Source organism: Trachemys scripta, chromosome 17 (genome assembly GCF_013100865.1).
Source record: "Trachemys scripta elegans isolate TJP31775 chromosome 17, CAS_Tse_1.0, whole genome shotgun sequence".
Lineage (NCBI taxonomy): Eukaryota > Metazoa > Chordata > Testudines > Emydidae > Trachemys > Trachemys scripta.
This window is the reverse complement of record NC_048314.1, coordinates 7,777,294-7,800,313: the sequence shown is the minus strand read 5'-3', so window position 1 is coordinate 7,800,313 and position 23,020 is coordinate 7,777,294. Positions and strand designations below refer to the sequence as shown.

At 45.1% G+C, this 23,020-nt stretch overlaps 1 protein-coding gene across 20 annotated transcripts in view; it reads right to left on the bottom strand.

Annotated features, from left to right (window-relative positions):
- CACNA1B (calcium voltage-gated channel subunit alpha1 B) overlaps nt 1-23,020 on the bottom strand; it is a 504,183-nt gene that overhangs the window by 277,232 nt on the left and 203,931 nt on the right. For all 20 annotated transcript variants that reach the window (XM_034793506.1, XM_034793514.1, XM_034793505.1 and 17 more), the window contains exon 6: nt 20,659-20,846. In XM_034793506.1, the coding sequence (XP_034649397.1) occupies nt 20,659-20,846 (188 nt within the window). The remainder of the gene's footprint in view (nt 1-20,658; nt 20,847-23,020) is intronic.

Genomic DNA, 23,020 nt, shown 5'->3' with positions numbered 1-23,020 from the left:
TGGAGAGTTCTTCAATGGTCTGGCAAAAGGGAATTCTGCTCTGGGTGCCTCTGGCCAGAACACAGCCACTTTGCTTTGCACAGAGAATCACACCCTATTTATTTGTTTGCATTAGGAACTCCTGAGGGTGAATAACGTTTCTGGCAGACTATTAAAATGTGTATTGTCTTGCTTTTTATTGTTAATAAGTGTCCTGTTATTTTCTTCCACTATAACAGCAGATGTAACAGTCGAGGCATTAGCAGGATGGCATATTTTTGAAAGCATGCAGCTGGCTTTATTTCCTTATGCAGGAAACCAATTGTTGGACACATGAGAGAGCTGCTTGTACCCTAAATGTGATAATATTGTCAAGCTGCAAGTTAATTTCTTCAGCTTCAGCTTTCATTTCTTGGCAAGCACCAATGATTAAGTTGCTGTTTGGAGAGATTTTAGATGCTTTTCCAAAGTCAATTGCTTTGCTAAAAGGGCTCTTTGGGTGGGCATGGTAGATGTCACTCCTTTACTATGCATCTAAAGTGCCTCTCATAAAACCTGTGAGGAGGCTGCCCCATTGTCATTTGTTTCAACCTACTGCTGAATATATGGAAACTGGTAAACTAAATAAGACCCTGAAGATTCAGCAAAGCATGCAGACATTTGCTTATCCTAAAGCATTTGCTCAAGTGCTTTCCTGAAGAGGAATAATTTGCTATTATTTTTGGGGGTGGGGGTGGCTTACCCAAGATGAATTTTCATCTCAGCACTAGGTCTTTGACAGTTTGTGCTTCCAGCCAGGTATATATTGGTGCATGATCAGTGATACGTATCAGACAGATCGTAGAAGCTAAATATACCATTGTCAAGACTGTTGCAGCCTTAGGCAAAATCCAAATCTATTATTATTATGTCTTTAGATTTATTCAATTAGTTCTGGTTGAGGAACCATGAACTTTGCAATGGAAAGCACTGTTTTATTTCAGCAGGAAGTGAGAGTCCCAGCATCTCTGAAAATGAGACCATCTGGGTCTCACATTGGCCATCCAAAATTAGGGGATGCTTTGGATAATTTGGACCTTTGAGCGGGGGTAGGCAAATGGGATCAGGTAAAATAAGTCCCAGCCTGAATCTTTGCCCTAAAGTAAAAATGAGATGATAAAAACTGCAGTTAACTTTTAAAGTTATAGGTTAAATCCTAGCCCTATTGAAGCCAAATAGTATTTTGCCATTGACTTAATAGGGCCAGAATTTCACCCTTTGACTTCGGTGGGGTTTTTCCCACTTAAACCAACAGAGAAGTTTTGGTAAGCAGGTGATGCTAGGTAGTGAGGATCGCATCTCAAAGGGGTTCTGAACATTTAACAGTAATCATCCAAATAACTGGAAGCGATGTTTGATCTAACCTGAACTAGAAGCCAAAGTGTGGATAGCGCAATTAGATACATGTGTTATATACACTTGATTAGCTTTCATTACCAGCAGCTGTCTGTGTCTGAGGTATTTCCAGGACCAATAAATATTTGATGATTAAAAAGAAAAATCAGATTTGTTTTAAATTTAAATAGGATTTTTTCCAATTAAATTAAATATAGATTTCTTTTTAAAAATAAACCTATTTGAAATTACAACAATCTATGTAAAGGCCTAAACTTAGTCTAATCTATTAAAATCATTTAAAGTAAATAAAAAATAGGCTTATATGTTTACTGCCAAAGTTTTAAAGAATGTCAAACTAGGGAACTGATAAAGTCACTGGCTAAGCACCGGGAACCAGAGTAGGTTAATATGCTAAACCGCATTTTGACCATAGTAGCCTCTTCTGTAGTGCAGAGAGATTATTTTCTTCATTTCAGTTTATTTAGCTAGTTCAGTTCAATGATTCAAAGTTAAAAACGAATTGGACTTTGAAAATCAGAAAAGCTTGTTTTCCTCCTCCAATCTATGTATTAAAACTCGGTGTGAGGGTGAGAACTACTAGTTCTCAAATCTTGAAGGACATGGTGACCAGAAACAACCAGTTCAGTTTAGGAACTGCAGAAAATACCTTTCTTTGGTTATTAAAACAGTTTTAAATGCAAAACATGTTTTAATCATTTTTGTATGTACCCAGCCCAGTTAAGGTAGTTTTATTTAATTAATTAAAAAACAACTGTAAAATGTTGGGAGAGGGTTGCATTTTTAATTGGATTCAAATTTCTATCCAGCTAAAGCTTGACACAAACCACAAGTAAAAAGTTAATCATCTGGTAACTAAGTGCATTATTCACCATTTTCTAACATGATAAAAAATAAAACATCTGAATAAATGCAGCTTCAGCTATATAACTGCTTAATTCAAGTCAGCTAACTTGCCACGACTGACTTCACAACAGCCTTTTCTGGGACCATTCATGTCCAGTACCACTGGTGCAGTGCCAATCTTGGATGAACAACGGCATATGAGGGCCAACAGCTGTGTCCTCGCTGAGTGACAGTAACTCTGGGATAGAGAGGCAGGCACCCTGACAAACTTGCAAATTGAGGCTAGGTCTACACTGGGGGGGAATCGATTTAAGATATGCAAATTCAGCTACGCGAATAGCGTAGCTGAATTCGATGTATCTGAGCCGACTTACCCCGCTGTGAAGACGGCGGCAAATCGACCGCTGCGGCTCCCCCATCGACAGCCCTTACTCCTACCTGCGCTGGTGGAGTACACGCGTCGATTCGGGGATCGATTGTCGCGTCCTGACAAGACATGATAATTCGATCCCCGAGAGATCGATTTCTACCCACCAATCCAGGCGGGTAGTGAAGACAAGCCCTTAGATACAGATCCTGGACTTGGCTTAACAGGCTGCTGACAGGAACAGCCAGAGTGACTGCCACAATGCAGAATTTGGCTTATCCCAATCTTCATAGTCTGATTGCGGGGCAGCGACACAGACGGTCAAACATGGGGTGGAGGAGTGCACAATTAGAAGACTGGAGAGTGGACTGCCACACCTTGCTACATTTGATGATGCGGCAGTTCGATGGCTGAATAATCTAGATAGTGATTTGTGATGCACACAAAAGAAGAAGATGGCTTAAATAAATGTGTATCCTCTTGGTTTTCAGAAAGAAGCACCAAATTTAGTGTAAAGGCTGCATTTCATTTCAAATCAACACGTTGTAATGGCTAACCAGTCAAATCAACCTTGCTTTAGGAAAATAACTAAAAAGCACCAATGCAAAACAATTACAATTAAATATTTAAAAATCAAGGTTTTCCGCTTGCTGATGTAAATCGTGATTTCAATCAGTGATTTCAATCAGTCCCCCCTGGGTGTTTCTAACGTGCCAAGCACTAAGCACATAGATATCCAACTGCAGGATTTGGCCCATTATTTACTGATGTCCTTACTCAAAGCTCTCGCGAAAGGTTAATGGGGGGGTTGCCTATATATGAACAGAAAAAAAGACTTCAGCCTCTACCAAAAACTGGTCATCCTCACAAAACAAAGCCCACTTCTGTTATTGCCTTCCTTATATTTTGTTAATTACTTGCTATTCTTTTTTTTTTTTGTTTGTTTTTATTAAAGAGCCCACTGCATGCAGAATCTCTCCTTTGGATGAAACAGATGTACAAGGATTTCTATACCGAACCATTGGTCACAATTAAACAGGTTGTTTTTCACATTTTCTAGGAAGACATTTTTGGCAATTAAATCCATCCTGAAAAAAATGTGCTTCTGCCTTGTACTACATGATTAATGATTTTTGTTGCTGCAAACCAAAGCAGACCAATGAGCACTCAAAAGATTAAAGAATTTTATTTTGCTTCTGGGTTACTGCTGACTACTCATCTTGGTCCATAACAGCCTGACAGGGTTGGCCTTCAGTGCATACTGGAAGGTCCATATTTAAGCAATCGGAGATGGACTGGGCATGGTAGCAGTCATGTGGAATGGAACCGTGTGTAGAATTTAATTCTTTTTTGTTATATGTCTGTTGCTGGTAGATAGGGGCAAACTATTTTAGCCAAAACATTTTTGGAGGCAAAAAAAAAGGCAGATTTGGTGGCACTGAAGAGTTTCGTGAATTCATGTTGATTTTGCCAAATTGTTTCAGCCAAATAAAACCTGAAAAACTTTAAATGTTTTGTTCTGATATTTTGCAAACGTAATGTTTTGATTTTTCAGTTCAAAACCAAACTTTTCATTTCCTTCAAATTTACTAAAAACAACTGAAAAACATTAATGATGGCTCAAAACAAAACATTTTATTTCAGGTCTAACAAAATTAATTTAAAATCAAAATGACAATTTTTTCCCACTTTTCAATTAGCTGAACATTTTGAAAAGCTTCATTTTTAGATCCACCGGAAATGATTTTATTTTTCCTTGATTTTTTTGGAATTGCCAGTAATCTGAAAAATCCATTATTCGCCTATCTTTAGTCACTGGGTTGGATTTGATAGGGGGGTAATTGGCGTGTTTGTTTATTTATACATGTATTTTTAAAAGGTTGTGAAGGGTGCCCAGAGTGTTGGATGGATGCTTTTTAATGAAGAGTAGCAAACAGCTAAATTAATAAATATTGAGCAAAAAGCTTGGGCTGTAATGAGATTCCTGAGACACATTGTAGCTTAGGGATAAGAGATAGAGAATGTGGGTGAAACTCACCCCTGTGCAAAAAGTCAGCACTATGCCTCTCTAAAGTTCCATTCAAGACCTCAAAAGATGATTGAAATGGTGTAAACGGTGCACAGGCCTGGTGCTGACTCTGCTCTGAGCCAAATCTCACATCTCAACATTACAGCCAGCAGGGCTCCTGGGTTCAGTTTGTGTTTCAGGCAAAAGAGCCGGACCCATCTTTATTCTTCTTTTTGCTGAACTGGCTCACTCATCCCCAAGTGTTCCCCACATTGAACCATCTGAAGATCCTCCACTGACAATTCTGCATGAGCTCTGATCTATAGTTGCCACCACTGGGCAGAGCGAAGAGGGGCCCATTCTTCCTCCCACACAACTTCTCATTGTCCTGCTGATGTGCCACTCAAAGCAGCTGCCAGCCTCCTGCATTTTTGCTCCCAGTCCTCCTCCCACCATTTTACTGTATGTGGTTGTAGCTCTGGGTTTATATGGCAATGCAAGCAAGTGAAAGACTAACGAGGGCCAAGTGCAAACTTGTGTCCTAAGGAAGAGGGCTACCCAGTCTCTGTTATCACTAAGAACATAAGAACGGCCATACTGGGTCAGACCAAAGGTCCATCCAGTCCAGTATCCTGTCCTCTGACAGTGGCCAGTGCCAGGTGCCCCAGCGGGAATGAACAGATCAGGCAATCACTAAGTGATTATTCCCTATCACCCTCTCCCAGCATCTGGCAAACAGAGGCTAGGGACACCACCCCTGCCCATTCTGGCTAATAGCTATTGATGGACCTATCCTCCATCAATTTATCTGGTTCTTTTTTGAACCCTGTTATAGTCTTGGCCTTCACAACATCTTCTGGCAAAGAGTTCCACAGGTTGACTCTGCGCTGTGTGAAAAAATACTTCCTTTTGTTTGTTTCAAACCTGCTGCCTATTAATTTCATTTGGTGACCCCTAGTTCTTGTATTATGAGGCGCAAATAACACTTCCTTATTTACTTTCTCCACACCAGTCATGATTTTATAGATCTCAATCATATTCCCCCTTAGTCATCTCTTTTCCAAGTCCCAATTTTATTAATCTCTCCTCATATGGAAGCTGTTTCATACCCCTAATCATTTTTGTTGCCCTTTTCTGTACCTTTTCCAATTTCAATATATCTTTTTTGAGAAGGGGCAACCACATCTGCATGCAGTATTCAAGGTGTGGGCATACTATGGATTTATATAGAGGCAATATGATATTTTCTGTCTTATTATCTGTCCCTTTCCTAATGGTTACTAACAATCTCGTTGCTTTTTTGACTGTTGCTGCACATTGAGAAGATGTTTTCAGAGAACCATCCATGATGACTCCAAGATCTCTTTCTTAAGTGGTAACAGCTAATTTAGACCTCATCAATTTTATATGTATAATTGGGATTATGTTTTCCAATGTGCATTACTTTGCATTTATCAACATTGAATTTCATCTGCCATTTTGTTGCCCAGTCATCCAGTTTTATGAGATCCGTTTGTAACTCTGCGTTGGACTTAACTAACTTGAGTAGTTTTGTATCATCTGCAAATTTTGCCACCTCACTGTTACCCCTTTTTCCAGATCATTTATGAATATGTGGAATAGTACTGGTCCCTGTACAGACCGCTGCAGGACACGACTATTTACCTCTCTCCATTCTGAAAACTGACCATTTATTCCTACCCTTTGTTTCCTATCTCTTAACCAGTTACGATCCACGAGAGGACCTTCCCTCTTATCCCAGGACAGCTTACTTTGTGTAAGAGCCTTTGGTGAGGGACCTTGTCAAAGGCTCTCTGAAAATCTAAGTACACTATATCCACTGGATCACCCTTGTCCACATGCTTGTTGACCCCCTCAAAGAATTCTAGTAGATTGGTGAGGCATGATTTCCCTTTACAAAAACCATGTTGACTCTTCCTCAACAAATCATGTTCATCAATGTGTCTGACAATTCTCTTCTTTACTACAGTTTCAACCAGTTTTCCTGGTACTGAAATTAAGCTTACCAGCCTCCTCCTTGCAGTCTCCATTCACTGTCAATTAACTAATCCAGCTGCACTCATGGCAGCAGTCACTCCTCATAGTGTGGGTGGGCACTGTCTGTACCGAACACACCATTGCCTAGGCTTACACAATCCAAAGGCTTCCTCCATCGGTGGTAGCAGCTGGACCCATCGCCGCTGCGTGTGTGAGAGAGAGGGCTGCTTCTCATTAGCAGGTGAAAGTATCCCTAATCAAATAGAGGATGATATTTGACACTCATCATTTTAGAGGCTGAGGAGGCTGGGAAATTTCTCATTGTGCTGCAGGGGCGAAAAGGAGAAGGCTGGTATAGATGTGGCCCATTTCTGCAGCAGACGGGCTCCCCCATTACAGACAGCATGCTCTGGTATTCACACACAACCCACTATACACATGAGCCTCAGTGCAAATGGCATAAGCTACACTGGTTCCTTAATGCAACTCCTGTGTTTGCTGCTGCTCTGTTCCCTGCCACATCTCTCAGCGTTCAGAACATTTAGCTAATCAGAGCTACTTCCATGACAATAACTTAGGCCTGGGTGAATACGGGAGGCCCTGAGGACACTAGGGTGACCAGATGTCCCGATTTTATAGGGACATTCCCAATTTTGGGGTCTTTTTCTTATATAGGCTCCTATTACCCCCATCCCCTGTCCCGATTTTTGCTGTCTGGTCACTCTAGAGGACACCTTCCCCCAGACAACAGATGAAAGGGGAAGCTCTCCAATAGGACTGATTACTCTTGCTTTCTTTGCCTTTTGTGTCCGTGCCCTGCAGGGAGGTTGGGGGAGCTTCTGAGCAAGAAGAGGCTGCACGGAAGCCTCGTCTCAGAACATTCAGCGATGGCACGTTTCTTAGCTCCTCCGAGCGTCTGACATTTTATCCTCCCCACTCCTTATTTCCTGCAACTGGCTGCACCATGAGGCCACCAACCTCCAGTGGGGTTTGTCAATGGGCATGTCTATGCTGCAATCGCAGGTGTGATTGCAGCTCAGGTAGGCACTCCCAAGAGAGCTGTAATCTAGCTGGCATGGCTAAAAATATCAGTGAAGATGCAGCGGTGTAGACAGTACCAACCCGCCTAGACCTCTGTGTGCCATGCCCTCGCATCTTCACTTCTATTGCTAGCCTTGCTAGCTAGATCTAACCTAGTGCAGGTATGGTACCAGAGCTGCAATGACATCTCCGACTGCAGCGCAGACATACCCTATGTCCGTCCTCTGGTTCCCAACAGTGTGAATCATGCTGTGTCCCAGGCCCCACAAGAAAGCACTGCAGCTTCAGATTAACCAGCCTGACATCAACACACCTGCAGGTGGGCAGACATCTATCTTCTCACCCCTGGTAGTTTTTCCTATGACTAGGGCTCTACCAAATTCACAGCCATGAACAACACATCACAGACCTTGAAATCTGGTCTTTTGTGTGCTTTTACCCTCTACTCTACAGATTTCATGGGGGACACCAGCGTTTCTCAAGGTGGGGGTCCTGACCCAAAAGGGAGTTGCAGGGAGTGGCAAGGTTATTTTAGGGGGGTCGTGGTATTGCCACCCTTACTTCTGCGCTGCCTTCAGGGCTGGGCAGCCAGAGAGCAGCGGCTGTTGGCTGGGCGCCCAGCTCTGAAGGCAGCACCTCGCCAGCAGCAGTGCAAAAGTAAGGGTGGCAATACCAGACCATGCCACCCTTACTTCTGTGCTGCTGCTAGCAGTGGTTCTGCCTTCAGAGCTGGGCGCCCGGCCAGCGGCCGCCACTCTCCAGCTGCCCAGCTCTGAAGGCAGCGCCACCACTAGCAGCAGCGCAGAACTAAGGGTAGCGTTGTCACAACCCCCCCTACAATAACCTTGCAACCCCCCCCACACACACACACACACAATTCCTTTTTGGGTCCCCTACAATTACGACGCCGTGAAATTTACTGAAAACATGAAATTTACTATTTTAAAAATCTTATGACCATGAAATTGACCAAAATGGACCATGAATTTGGTAGGGCCCTTACCTATGACTAAGCAACCACCCAAGAAGGAATCCAGCATCACAGCCCACAGCATCCCAGGGAAGGGATTTCCAAAACCTTGGTTGCACGGTCCATTTTGCAGGTGCTGGTGCCCTCTGCAATCTGGATTCATGGCACCCCACTTTCAAATAGTGCAAATTCCACCCGTTGCACAGAACGGAGAATGCAGCTTAAAAAAAAAAGTCACCCTGGAAACTTGACGTGTGGCCAGGGTGAAAAAAAATAAAACCTTTACTTGTCCTTTTTCCTCCTCCTTTGTGGCTTCATTAAAAGCCACATTTTTGCCAAGTGATTTTTTCCCCTTTGGCTGCCCATGCTTTTGCTGGCTAAACAGTTTTTATTCCTCAGCGTATTCACTGAGAGCAATGAGAGCGGATACACACACACACGCGAGCGAGAGATCTCAAACCCACCATAAATCCCTTCAGCCAGGGACACTGCAGACAGCTAGCTTCAGGCGCACATAAATATCAAGTGCAAATGAGCCCTCGTTTATTCAGGCTGATGCTGGTGCCTAACATGTATGGATTTGGGCTGGCAGTTAAAATCACATCTAATTGACAATAGATGGCGGGATGGTAGCTGCATTCTGAGAAAACAGTGATTTCAAAGCCACCTCCTTGGAACCCTGTGGGGTTTGCCGGCTTATTCCACAGCTAAGGCAGAGTAGGTGAGACATGCAAGCACAGGTAGATAACCTCAGGGTGAAAACCACCCCCGTGCAAAATGCCAGCAAAAGCCATTTAAACCCTAAATGGAGAACGTAAGTACTGCCTAGACTTGTACTGGCCTCTGCACAGAGATTAATCTCACAAACAGAAGCTACCTATCGTAGCTACTTATCTGACCCCACCACTGTAGTATCTGAGCAACTCACAGTCTTTATTGTGTGATCCCAACACCCCTCTGAGGCAGGGTAGCATTATTATACAAACCCTTCTACAAACAGAGAGACTAAGTGGTTTGCCCACGGTCACATCAGATGTTTGTGGGGGAGAAGGAATTGAACGCGGGTCTCCCAGAGCACAAGAAAGTGCTCTAACCACTGACTCATCCTTCCATTAAGTAACCAAAGGTGAGTGCTATCTATGAGAGTGAGGGCTGCATTACTTCATCTTATTTGTTTTTCTCCTCCTTTTTGCTCCATATCAAGCTTCAATCCACTTCTACCTTCCTTTGAGGGTAATTTTTCTTTTCTCAGCTAAAAATCTGATGGCTCTCACAGCCTAGGCTGGTCATGCTCAAATCCTCCCTGACAGACATCCCAGCAACACCCCCAGACTCTAGGACTCACAGTTTGGTTTAGTGATGGGCAAACCTCAAACAATGTGTCTTTTAGGTTCATCTGAAAGAAGTACCCAAAAGTCTAGAGATGCTTATCTGAGCTATGGAAACATAACTGGGTCTAAAGTCTCATGAGCACAGATTCTCTCCCCAAATTCCAGGGACTTCTGCCTTCGTTGGGCTGGAAATAGACTGAGAACAAATTTTCTCATTGTATTTTGATCCTTCCACTTCCATTTCTAACACGAACCAGGAAATTCAGAGATACAGGGAGAAATGAAAAATAGGACCAAGTTAATCAAAAGCCATTCTCAAGCCCACTAAAGGTTGGGTTCAAATTAGGCTCAAGTTTTGGGTCAATTCTGATTTTTTTTTTTGAACCACAAGGCACATATTCGCATAGCAGTTCAGCCCTAGTAGTTCACAGATACGAAATATCTATTGGTCACTGGTATTAGGCAGGAGAAACAGATGTTGCACTTACAAGAAATATTACAATCTCTCCTTATTGAGAGAGAGAGAGAAAAATTTGAAATTGTGTGTGTTCTGCAGGACATTCCATATCTTGCAGGGCAAACTCCCCTGAATAGCTTTAAGCGCCTGTAAAAAAAAAAAATATATATATATATATATATATATATATATATATCCTACATGAAATCCTGGCCCTACTGAAGTCAATGGCAAAGCTCACATACATTTCAATGGGGCCAGGATGTCACCCAGGACAGGTGAAAGTACTAGGTTCCAGGACTTGCACACCACCTCAGTGTTGCTATTTATTTCCTGTTAAGTGTAGCACAGGGATTTCTCAACCTGAAGCTCATGGGCAGGTGGCAGGGGAGTTGCAATCACCTCGCCTTTGCAAAATGAGAGTGGGGTCTGCCTAGAACCTGGAAAGAGAAGGAGGAAGGAGTCCTGGTATGGAAGAGAGCAAGAACCACTGACGTCGCACAAGAGAAGGAGACAAACAGAAATGACTCTCCTACTCCCGGTGGAAAACATACACCATAGAATTGTAGGACTGGAAGATACCTTGAGAGGTCACCTCGTCCAGTCCCCTGCACTTTGGCAGGACTAAATATTATCTAGACCATCTCTGACTGGTGTTTGTCTAACCTTCCCAGGCAAGTTATTCCAGTGCTTAACCACCCTGACAGTTAGGAAGTTTTTCCTAATGTCCAATCTAAACCGCCTTTGCTGCAATTTAAGCCCATTGCTTCTTGTCCCATCCTCAGAGGTTAAGAAGAACAATTCTTCTCCCACCTCCTTAGAATCATAGAATATCATGGTTGGAAGGGACCTCAGGAGGTCATCTAGTCCAACCCCCTGCTCAAATCAGGACCAATCCCCAACTACATCAAATCCTTGTAACAACCTTTTATGTACCTGAAAACTGTTATGTTCCCCCTCAGTCTTCTCTTCTCCACACTAAACAAATCCAATTTTTTCAATCTAGGTCATGTTTTCTAGACCTTTAATCATTTTTGTTGCTCTTCTCTAGACTTTCTCAAATTTGTCCACATCTTTCCTGAAATGTGGCACCCAAAACAGGACACAATACTCCAGTTGAGGCCTAATCAGCACAGAGGAGAGCAGAAGAATTATTTCTGGTGTCTTGCTTATAGCACTCCTGCTAACACATCCCAGAATGATGTTTGCTTTTTTTGCAACAGTGTTACACATATTTAGCTTGTGATCCACTATGACCCCCAGATCCCTTTCTGCAGTACTTCTTCCTAGGCAGTCATTTCCCATTTTGTATGGAAAAGTCCTATAGAATTTGACAGGGAGAAAGCCAACAGGATTCTGTAGAAATGTAATTGGGTGCTATAAACCCCATAGTAGTTAGTAGAAGATGACATCCCTTTGAATAGTAGGTGTTTTTTAAATATCCTGTAGAATTTTATAGCAGGGATAGAATGCTCTATTGTACTCTCCAGGATGGTTCAAAAATTTGACAGTAAGATTACTAAATAGAGGTTTTGAATCAAGGTTGGATTTTTTTCTAAACAATCTGCTCTAGGAATTATTGTGGGGCAGGTGTCTGGCCTGTGTGGTACAGGAGGTCAGACTAGATGATCACAATGGTCCTTTCTGGCCTTGCAATCTATGAATTCACTACGGCCCATTAAATGCTGCAGGACTTTTCTACGAGAGCCTATATTGAGCCCACAAACTCATTTCATATGGAGGCCACTGAACGTATGGTAAAAAAACCCCATATAATGTCTGTGTGCCATTCCATACTATATTTGTGACATGGAGTAGAAGACAATGACCTCTTGAGGTCCCTTCCACCCTACATTTCTATGATTCTATACTATACACATTTTAAAGAGGTAAAGAACTGTACCCAAGGATATTGTAACTAATTCTAGAACTAGGGGTGGAGAAAGACCTGATAAGAACAATCCTGCATGAGCAGGATGACCTGAGTACTTTGTCTAGTCTAGTTTGAAATAACTCCAGCAACAGAGCTCCCGTGTTTCTCAGGGGACACTATTCTACTGTCTACTGAACCTCACGGCTAAGAAGTTTTTTTCCCCTGATATTCAACCTCAGTTTTCCTTTCCCCGGTCTCATCACATTGTTCTTATTTGCATCCCCTTCATCCTTCCTTGGTTTCCTTCTGGGCTCTCAGAATAATCCACTTATAGCAAAACAATATCCTCTTCTGTCTTGGGGAGTGATTTATTCAATCTAGTTCAGCTCCCCGAAGTGAGGTCCTTTTGACCCCCCCCCCAGGTTCAGGGTTTCACAGACCTCCTTCTGGGGCTGAGAGAGTCCTGCCCTCCCCCACCAGCCCACAAACTCACCCTTCAAGGTTTCACAGCCCTCCTTCTGGGAACCAGGAGCTAGCAGATTCCTCCTCCTTGATAGGGCTTGGAGCATCCTTTTGAGATTCTCCCACTCAGTCATCTCACCACCACCATAATCCTCTTCAGGTGGATCTAATAACCCCGAACCTTTATCTGGGCCAGCTGAAAGAGAGGGGGGAGGGAACTTTGCCCTGCCACTCTACAAGGCTCCTGGTCCTAGGCCCTTAAAGAAAAAGTGGTTTTGGTTTTTCCCTCACCTTCCCTCTGCCAGAAAAACTATAACCCAGGACTGCTTCATTTCCTTCCCTGGATACATGGAACACGATAACTCAAACTACCACCCCCCTGGCCTTAAAGGGTCAGTATCCCATTACAATTCCCCTTTTACAGATGGGGAAACCAAGGCAGAGGTGAAAGAGTTTGCCCCAAGACACACAGTTATTTGGGAGCAGAACCCAGGGCACCTGCTGTGTACTCACTCCTCCATGCTATGCTTCAATAAGAGTCTTCAATAGAAATTAAACCTCAGTCCACAGGATCAAATTTAGGTCCCACGCAACTCACTTTCCATAGAAGAGACCTGGAAAAGCAAGGCCTTGTCCACCCTGCATACTGTCTCCTGTGCTGCCCCTCATACCTGGAAGGAGCTCCCTCTAAATAGCTGCACTCCCTGTAAACATTGGCACAACTAACTCATTCTCCTTAAAACTTTCCTTCGTTGTGGTGCCAACAAAAAGCTTGACAATGGTGAGGCTGGTGGTGCAGCAAGATCACTGTCCATCATGCTGACCAATATTGTCTCAAATGTTTCCTCTTGGTCCCCCCGATCTGCCTCCCTGTATCCACTCACTGTCTTGTCTTCTTCTTACATTGTAAGCTCTTTGGGCAGGGACCATCTTTTTAGCTGGCGTTTGTACAGGGCCTAGCTCAGTGGGGTCCTTTGTCCATGACTAGGACTCCTGGACTCTATGGTGGGTAATAATTTTATTCTAAAGATCCTATGGAACATTTAGCAAGAGTAGAGGTTTGCTCTGATGTCCTTGTTCAAAACTCCCTGTCCCGGACTGTTTGCTGGTTGGTTTCCAATCCCCACCCCACAGGAGGCCGTACTTCAGTGGTGCTGTATGGTGTGTACCCGTATATAATTTGTAAAGCACTTTAGGATGAAAGGAGCCATGTAAATTATTATAAACACTTCTAGGCAGTTATCTTAATCCTCTTGAGCAAATCATTTAGCCAAGCTATACACATTAAGTTCTTTTAATCTTCAGTCCCTCCAGCCTCTTAATTCTTGTTCTCCAAGTTTCCTCCAATGTAATGATGTGTATCTAGTACCAAGGTGCCCAGAACAGTAGGCAGTATTCTACTAGGAGATACAGTCACATCTGTGCTATACAGAAGCTATGGCTTCCAGGGAACAATGTTATTCTGTATTTCAGCAGGCTACTCTCACAGTAAGGTTCCACCCTGGATGAGTAAAGGTTTCAGAATCTGGCCATATGTTACGGAGGAATCTCTGTGGTCCCATCTGTACTCTATCATCTTCCCACCTTCTACATAATGTGACCCCGTGCTACAACAGAGAAAAGTTTCAAGTCCATCTTCTCAATGAGCCACAAAGAAAAGGTGGTGGGCTGTGACAAGGGAAACTGGTTCCCGAGTCCATGTTGAGAACACATGTTCTGCCACGGTGGGGAAAATGGTTATAGCACGTTAGTCTTCCAACACATTTAAAACAGTGTAATGGCGGTGTAGATGGGCTCAGTCTATGCTTTAATCATGTTCTCAGATTATGCTGAGGCCTTGGGGTTCTTTCAGTAGGAGAGAATTTTGGCTCTGCTCTTTGCGGGAGAAAAGATGGTTCCCCATCATTAGCACCACAAGACAAAGGGACGGTTTCTAAATCATCTGTTGCTCTCTAAACTCACAGCAGCTTTCTGGCAGGGTGCAGGCCACAGCTGGTGAGCCTGCAGTATGCAGAAGGGCTTGTTTGGAGCGATTACTCTGCTGTTATTGTGCTACTGTTTCAGAAATGAGCTTCCCCCAGCTTATTCTTAAAGCATTTTACCTGATTGATGCTTTAATCTCTTTGCCTCAAGCATAAATCACTTTCCACATAAAGTCTTGCTAGAAAGCTTTCATTGACTCCAATTAAAGGGAAACTCCCATAAAAGCATAACCGGCAGATGAGTGAGGCAAAGAGGGAAAGACATTTTTGCAGTCCTTATCATGGAGAGGGGTTTAAGGATTTCCAAGCCAGTCTTATCTATCACGAAGCCCTGCCTTCTGCCTGCTGTGTTACTCTCGAAGAACCCGTGGGAAGGTCATGTCCATATCAGATGTGAAGTCAGCACCATCCTTTAGAAACACTTAAACAGTCCACAGAACCATTGCTGCTACTAAAAAGACCCTTTGTGAAAGACCTGAGCCCAAATGGCAAACCAGACCCAAAGCGCCCTCCTTGGCTGGGGAAGTTTGTGCCTGGATTTGATCTCTACAGGTCATCTATCTCCAGAACAGGAAGAATCAGATCCAACCCTCCCCCCGCAAAAGCTTTGGGGAACTTCAGGTCCAAATCCCAATGCTACAGCTCAGGCCCATCTTTCCAATGGGCTGAATCGCAGCACTAAGCCTAAACAGGCCAGAACTGTGGGGTTTGGTTGCCAGCCGAGACCTGAGCTCTAGGGCTTGGGCTCCGCCAACAGGACCAATCAGTATTGGTTATTTCTATCAGCCCAAAGTTGCTTTTGGAAGGAAACCACTCCTATTCCCTGGTGACGTTAATGAGGAACTGGCTAAGCAGCTAGGATGCGAGCGATGCTCTTCTGAGTTTATGAGTGACCCTAACAATGACTTACATAGGGTAAACGCCGTACCTCTTTCCACTGCCCTCATGGTAGAGCGCAGCAGCAGCGCTGGCTGTAGCCGAGAAATATGAACAGCGACAGAGTGCTATTGATCCAAAGCAATCAAACAATCAATCCGCTTGTTTTTCAGGAGGAAACGGCCCTCCAAGCTCATTGCAACCTCAACTTCCCCATAATGGCCTTGGGCCCCAGACTGCCCGGCAGGATAACCCACTTGCAGTCCCTAGGACGGACCCCGCTCCATGGTTGCCCATTCTAACAGTGGAAAGCAAGAGGAGAAGTAAATGGCCTTCCCAGCCCAAGTAAAACCAAAATCTAGCAGGAGCTGGAGAGTGTTCACTCAAAGGCAGGGGAATAGGAACAGCACTGCTGGGAACAGGCAGATGACCTTTTCATGGCTCCTAGGCAGTTGACGGCATGAGAAGTCTCAGCCCTGATTCCTTACAAAAGCAAACTCATACTTGTACCTCCCTGGAGGCTCATCTCAGGATCTCACAACACTTTGCAAATATTAATTAAGCATCACAACAAAAAGGGGTTCTACGACTTGGCCAAGGTGAAAAACCTGCATCCAGGGGCTGGCAGGTTCACCTGGGGAAAGCAGACCAGACCAGAAGGTTGGTCTCCTATCAGGACATGCTCCACGCTTTTAAAGTCCTAATCTACCCTCACCTGTCCCAGCCCAGAAACCTTCTCCTCCCTGGCAGAATGCCCGAAGAGCAAAGCAAACTCCTTAACCAATAACCAGGCCCTCAATATGTTCCGGGGGAGGGGAGGAAAGAGGGGCAGACTAGGCTCTGCAAGGTAGAAGCCACGTCTTACTCTGCTTCTTAAAGCGTTGGATAGATTATGGAGCTATGTACTGCACATGCTCATTATTAACAAACCAGAGAAAATATCCAGGCGTCTCCTGTTTTGCATTTTAGGCACACGGGCAGGGAAGAGTGGGTCACAATATGGGGTTGGCAGTCCAGAGACATGGCTTCGGTCCTTGAGTTTGGGCTCTGCCCTAGAGGTAGCTGTAGTCTAATGGACTGAGCATGGGGCAATGAGTCAGCATGATCTAGATTCTGCTATTGACTCATCTTGGACAACTCATTGTCTTGCTCTATACTTCATTTCCCCTCCTCTATCTAGTGAGGATCACGACCCTCACACCCTCCCTTTGTAACGTGCTTGTAGAGCGATGGATACAAAATGCAGTGTCCTTCTGGCTCACTTCCACGCTCTAGACTCAGCCAGCGCAGGCAACAAAGACTACAGAATAGCTGGTTCGCAGCTGGGTTGGTTGGAGCCGCAGGCTTTGATGGGCTGGGTACTCTCTGTTGTGCACAGTCTGAGAGTTGCATCACTGCACATTTGCTCTGATGAGCTTAGTGTCTCTGTTGTATGTTTCTAAATTATACGAGTAGGCACTGGGGGACACGAAAGGAAAACTACGCCATTACAAAAACAAGAAAGGAGACCGGTGGCACCTGAAGAAGTGGGTTTTTTACCCACGAAAGCTTATGCCCAAATAAATCTGTTAGTCTTTAAGGTGCCATCGGACTCCGCGTTGTTTTTGTGGATACAGACTAATCCGGCTACCCCTCTGATACTAAGCAATTACAAAACAACAAACCAGATGGATCTTCCCTTTTCTCGTCTCTTATCCCTTCCCCCCCCCCTTTTCACTCTGCTGCTACCCTGTGAACAGCACAGCTCAGTAGTAAGTGATAGGAGTGTACCATAGGGGATGCAGCTGGCAGAGGGACAGGGACAGTAACTCCTCACTTAACATTGTATGTATGTTCCTGAAAAATGCAACTTTCAGAGAAACAATGTTAAATGAATCCAATTTTCCCATAAGATTTAATGTAAATGCGGGGGGTTAGGTTCCAAGGAAATTTTTTTTGAGGCAGACAAAAGACATTATGTACGGTACTGTGGTTGGGAAGTGCCCCGGGCTTACCCCACACAGGCACAGCCCGCTGCAGGCAAGAACACTAGGAAACACCTTTGCAGCAGCAGCGGCAGCTTCCCCGGAGAAGAACAGGCGCTGACTTTGCCAGGAATGCTCCAGGCCCACCTCTTCCTGTCCCCGCTCCACTCCTGGCCCACCTCTTCCCACCCCCACTCCACCTCCTCTCCGGAGGACACACAGCTGTTTGGCAGCGCTTAGGACTTTCTGGGGAGGGAGGGGGTGCGGAGATGCAGTACTTCCCCGCTCCTGCCCCTCCCTCCCAGAAAGTTCTAAGCGCGAAGTGCTGGGAGGGAGGGGGAGGAGCGGAGAAGCCCTGCGTCTCCACTCCTCCCCCTCCCTCCCAGAAAATCCTAAACGCCACTAAACAGCTGTTTGGCGGCACTTAGGATTTTCTGGGAGGGAGGGGGAGGAGTGGAGACGCGGCGCTTCCCTGCTCCTCCCCCTCCCTCCCAGAAAGTCCTAAGCGCCGCCAAACAGCGGGGGAAGCGCTGGGAGGGAGGGGAAGGAGGCGGAGAAGCGGAACTTGTGCAATGCTCTCTTGTAAAGACTCTGCTCTTCCACAGAATCTTACAAGCAGGCAGCCAAAGGACGTTATAAGGGAGGATTGCACAACTTTAAAGGAGCATGTTCCCTAATTGAGCAGGGACGTAACATTGAAACAACGTTAAGCGGGACGACGTTAAATGAGGAGTTACTGTAATATGGAAACGGATAGACCTGGCTATCGTCTATCTAACTCTGCTTTAGTTGAATCTAGATGGCTAGGTGACTCTTTGGCCATGTTTCTCAATGGTACTTAGTCACATGCACAGAGTTAAGCATGTGTGCATTCCTGTTGAAGTCAAAGGGATATTGGATACCATGGTGATAGGCAGATGCTTAAAGTTACATACATGCTCATTGGCTTAAAGTTACACACATGCTTAAGAACCTTCCTGAATTGGGGCTTCTGATATCATGGAAACAGGCAGATCAGAAATAGGATAGAATTGTTGGAAAGAAAAACAATCCTCCATTTTTGAACTGTCCATGGTTGCATTTGTGCTCCCACAGGAATGACAGCGTCACAGCCTAAGAAACATTGTCTTCAGCCATTCACAGAGCCTCCCACTTGTAGGTGATGGGAAATCCACCTGACATCTAAGGCTTAACCAGGGATAAGCGGCTGGGGCTTATTGCTCCACAGACAAGAACTGCAGCATCCAAATCACGTTTGCACAGCCAATGCTTGCTGCCCCAGATCAATGTATCGGTTTCCAATTAGGTTAATGGTACTGCAATAACTTCAAAGCAACCCCAAATCAATTCCAATAGCCCACTCTGCTCCCTGCATGCTAGACAAAAGGCAGGCTGGAGGAAGATGATCTAATATGCCATTTATTGATTAATAAGTCAAAACCAGGACTCTAATGGGCTTTTCGCATGATTGTTGATTGTAGAGAGAAGAGAAAGGGTCAGTGAATAGGTCTGGGGGGACTGGTTGTGTGATGAAATAGGCAGGGAGTGGAGGGGGGAACACGGCTGGGAAGTGAGGCCTTCCCTCCACCTCGCGGTTGCAGACTTCTGCGACCCATCTAAATGGGCCGGCGATTGTCGAGAAATGAAGACTTGTGCAATGAAAAGAGAAGGGAATAAATGAGATGTATCGGCTTCAAATAAAGCAGAATTGCACCTTACAGTTTACCATGTTTGCTGCTAACCATGCTGTCCTGCTGTCATAGAAATATCCAGACGGAAGGGGTCCCACAGCCCAGAATTAAATGGTTTTTAAAACACTGAGCCCAACTAAAGTCTTCTCATAGGTCACTGGCTGTGCCCATTCCAATAATGCTCAGTAAATGCAATTGTCTGACTCTTTCCCTTATGTCTAAATTCCATTCCACGATAAGCAATAAAGCCCATTAGGCCTGTAACGCAGGAGGTTGCAGCACTTCTGGAGTGGTTACAAGTCACATCGCTTTTGGCCTCATGCTTTATAGCACTACTCAAGGCACCCTATAAACGTCTCCCTGCCCCGAAGCGTGCTGCTGCATTGGCTATTATCACACAAACCCCTCAATTAAATACAAAACATTTCCGTGTCACTAGCTCTCATGAGCGTGTTCTACAACCAGCGTGCTCTACTCCCTTGTGCCGAGTGCAGTCACTTACATGGCACAAAGAGGGTTCAAAACCGCTGGAAAATACTCTCAGATCTAAACTGTAGCCTTTTGTACCCACTTTGCACACGTGGAAATGATTAAACAAAGTGCAAGGCAATAAAGGTTCAGACCCAAAAGACCACATTCATCCTGGGTGCAGCTCCGCCCAAGTCAGTGGAGATACGGCAGGTAAGAATGTGGCTTCTAAAATGCTCCCAGAATAACCCAAACCAGCCCTCCATTTGAGACCATCATCTACCTATGTTCCTTCAAGCTTGTTACAATACACAGCACTAGGTGTATGGGAAACCCCTTAGATACAAGAGACGAATGTCAAGGAGTCACTGATTGTGTCACTTCTATTAGGCCTTCGATGAAATATATTCTATAAGAAATAGTGAGGATGGACTCAACGCTTGGAGTTCCTACAATGGAATAAACCCATTTGGTGTGAAACTGCATCAGTACATTGCAATGTAACCTGATGACATTTTGGCATGGTATCATCATGGTGAATCAAAAGTCATTACATAGGTATGCAAATACAAGGAATGCTGCCTCAAAATGCCATCTCTCTGGACTGCGATAATGATTGGTGAGACCCGTAAAGGATTATAAGGCATCAAGGAATGTCCTACAAAGCACAGTGCTCGCAGGCCACAGGACTGCCTTAAGAAAATTGGGACAGTCCCAAAAAAGACAGGGCTGAGGGCTATTGATGGAAAAACACCAACCAGCTGATGTGTTTTGCAGTTCAAGCCAGAATTCTAATCCTATCCCAGTAAGAATGAACCACTGACAAGTTCCTCCTTGTTTCGTTCTCCACACTGGGAATCTGTGCGAAGCCTGCCCCCGCAGTGGACTAGAAAAACGCAATTCATACATCGCCCGGAGATCTCTTTGTGGATATTGTCTGTGATACTCACATTGTAGAGGATGTCAGTCCAGCCCTCCATGGTGATGCACTGGAAGACAGTTAGCACAGCAAACAGAATATTGTCAAAGTTGGTGATTCCATAGTTGGGGCCTGGCCAGTATTTCCTGCATGTGGTTCCATTCTCACATTGCCTGGCCGGGGGATCCTCTCCACAAGGAAAATCTCCCACCTCCTCACCTGCAGAGACAAGAGGGGTGGGGGAGGGAAACAGTTATTGATCAAAGACTCCCAAACATACCGGTATCACTGAGCTCTCACCAAACTGCCTCCAGGAGAAGCAGGGTCTGCTTCTCATTTACGGTTCCTTTATGCTACTTTGGGATCTTAAAGTGGGTGTAGCTATAATGTATGGCCACGTAAGGCCCTTTACATTGCCGGGGTGTGTGATAGGGGCTTTAGTGACAGTGTAAATGAAAATGAGGCCCCATGTGTCCAAAACCTAGAGCTCACAACGGTGTTAGTGCCATATTTGGGGCCCCAACTGAGCAATACTATAGCGTTAATAGTCAGAGTAGACCAAGGAGATGCCCTTGATTTAAAGCAGAATGAATACTGTGATTCAGGGACATACTGTAATGTGTAGAAAAGTGCTAAGTATTAACATTACTACTACTGTATTAGGTCTATTGTGTCATAGAATCCTAGAATATCAGGGTTGGAAGGGACCTCAGAAGGTATCTAGTCCAACCCCCTGCTCAAAGCAGGACCAATCCCCATACAGATGTTTGGCCTAGATCCCTAAGTGGCCCCCTCAAGGATTGAACTCATAACCTGGGGTTTAGCAGGCCAATGCTCAAATCACTGAGCTATCCCCTCCCCAGTGATGATAGACAGAAACACAAAGATTATGAGGCAGGTTCTCCGGTCTGCTAAGGCCACTTAGCACAGCAGCTGTCCCAGCAGAAGGGGCAGGAGGGAGAATGTTGAGGGTGTTCCAAGGGCGAGGTCGTGAAGGGAGGGGCAGAGCAAAGCTAAACCCCATCCTATATAGTGTATGTTTACTCTTCTCGAGCTGGGAATCACTCTCCAAGCTCGGAGACAGACCCACGCTAGCTCTGATCTAGCTAGCATGCTGAAACCAGACGTGTAGCCATGGCGGTGGGAGGGCCTAGCAGCCCCGAGTGTGATCCCGCCCAGGAGAGGAGCTACGCACTCAGACGGCTAGCCCATCCCACCGCTCACGCCGCCCGCTAGCTTGATCAGAGCTAGTGTGGGCATGTCTACTCAAGCTGGACATAGATCTCCAGCGTGAAGTGAAACCATACCCATAGGTACAAGGAGTGCCTAATGCCAGCGGTGAAAGTTAGAGCTGCACCTAAACGGCTCTAACTTTTCTCTGGGACCAGACAGTAGGACAGAGAGGAGAACTGAGCCCTGTAACTTCAGCAATGCAGGCCAGAGGCTCATGCTACCATAGTCTGTGTAGCACAGCTGAGAGCATGCTAACCTCTGGGACCAAAGGCAGTGGGTTCATGTGTCTTAGCAAGTTTTGTGCTCCTCCCCAGTGCAAAGAAGGCAATGCTGAACTGCTGTAGGGGCCATCAACAGAGGCTCTGGGGCCAGGGCATACCAACCAATTCCCTCCTGGCCCATGTTGGAGAGTGTAGAGGAGGAGGCTGGCATGCCCTTTCCAATGCGACTTCTCTCATTGAAACAGGTTTTCATGTCCATGGCTGCCAAGTGCTGAACACAGAATGGACTGTAAGCCCTTGGGGATGGGACTGTCACTATGTTACATGTTTGTACAGAGTCTAGCGCAGTGGGGGCCCCTGCTCCAGGCACCACCACAATACAAATAATAAATGAACAACTACTATTAATGGCTGCTCTGCGGGTCCTACACAATCACTGCAGTCGTCATCCGTATTTAATTCATTTGCAAAGCGACCCTGAGTACGAAACACAGTCTCTGTTCTATGGTGGTTGTCCTCCAGCCCTACTGAAGATGAAGGTAAAGACTTCTACCACTCAGGAAGACCTTAGAGGATGTATGGAAAGGGTGAGCTAGCTCATCTGAGACAAGACCAGAAATATCCACTCAGTGTTGTGAATAAGCAAAGAATGATTGATTCCCGCATCCCGCTGGCTCTGAGCAAGGTCAGAAATAGCAATTTGTTGTCATGACTAAGCAAAGATCAACCACCTGTCAGGTAAAAAGCAACAGAGGGTCCTGTGGCACCTTTGAGACTAACAGAAGTACTGGGAGCATAAGCTTTCGTGGGTAAGAACCTCACTTCTTCAGATGCAAGTGACTTGCATCTGAAGAAGTGAGGTTCTTACCCACGAAAGCTTATGCTCCCAGTACTTCTGTTAGTCTCAAAGGTGCCACAGGACCCTCTGTTGCTTTTTAC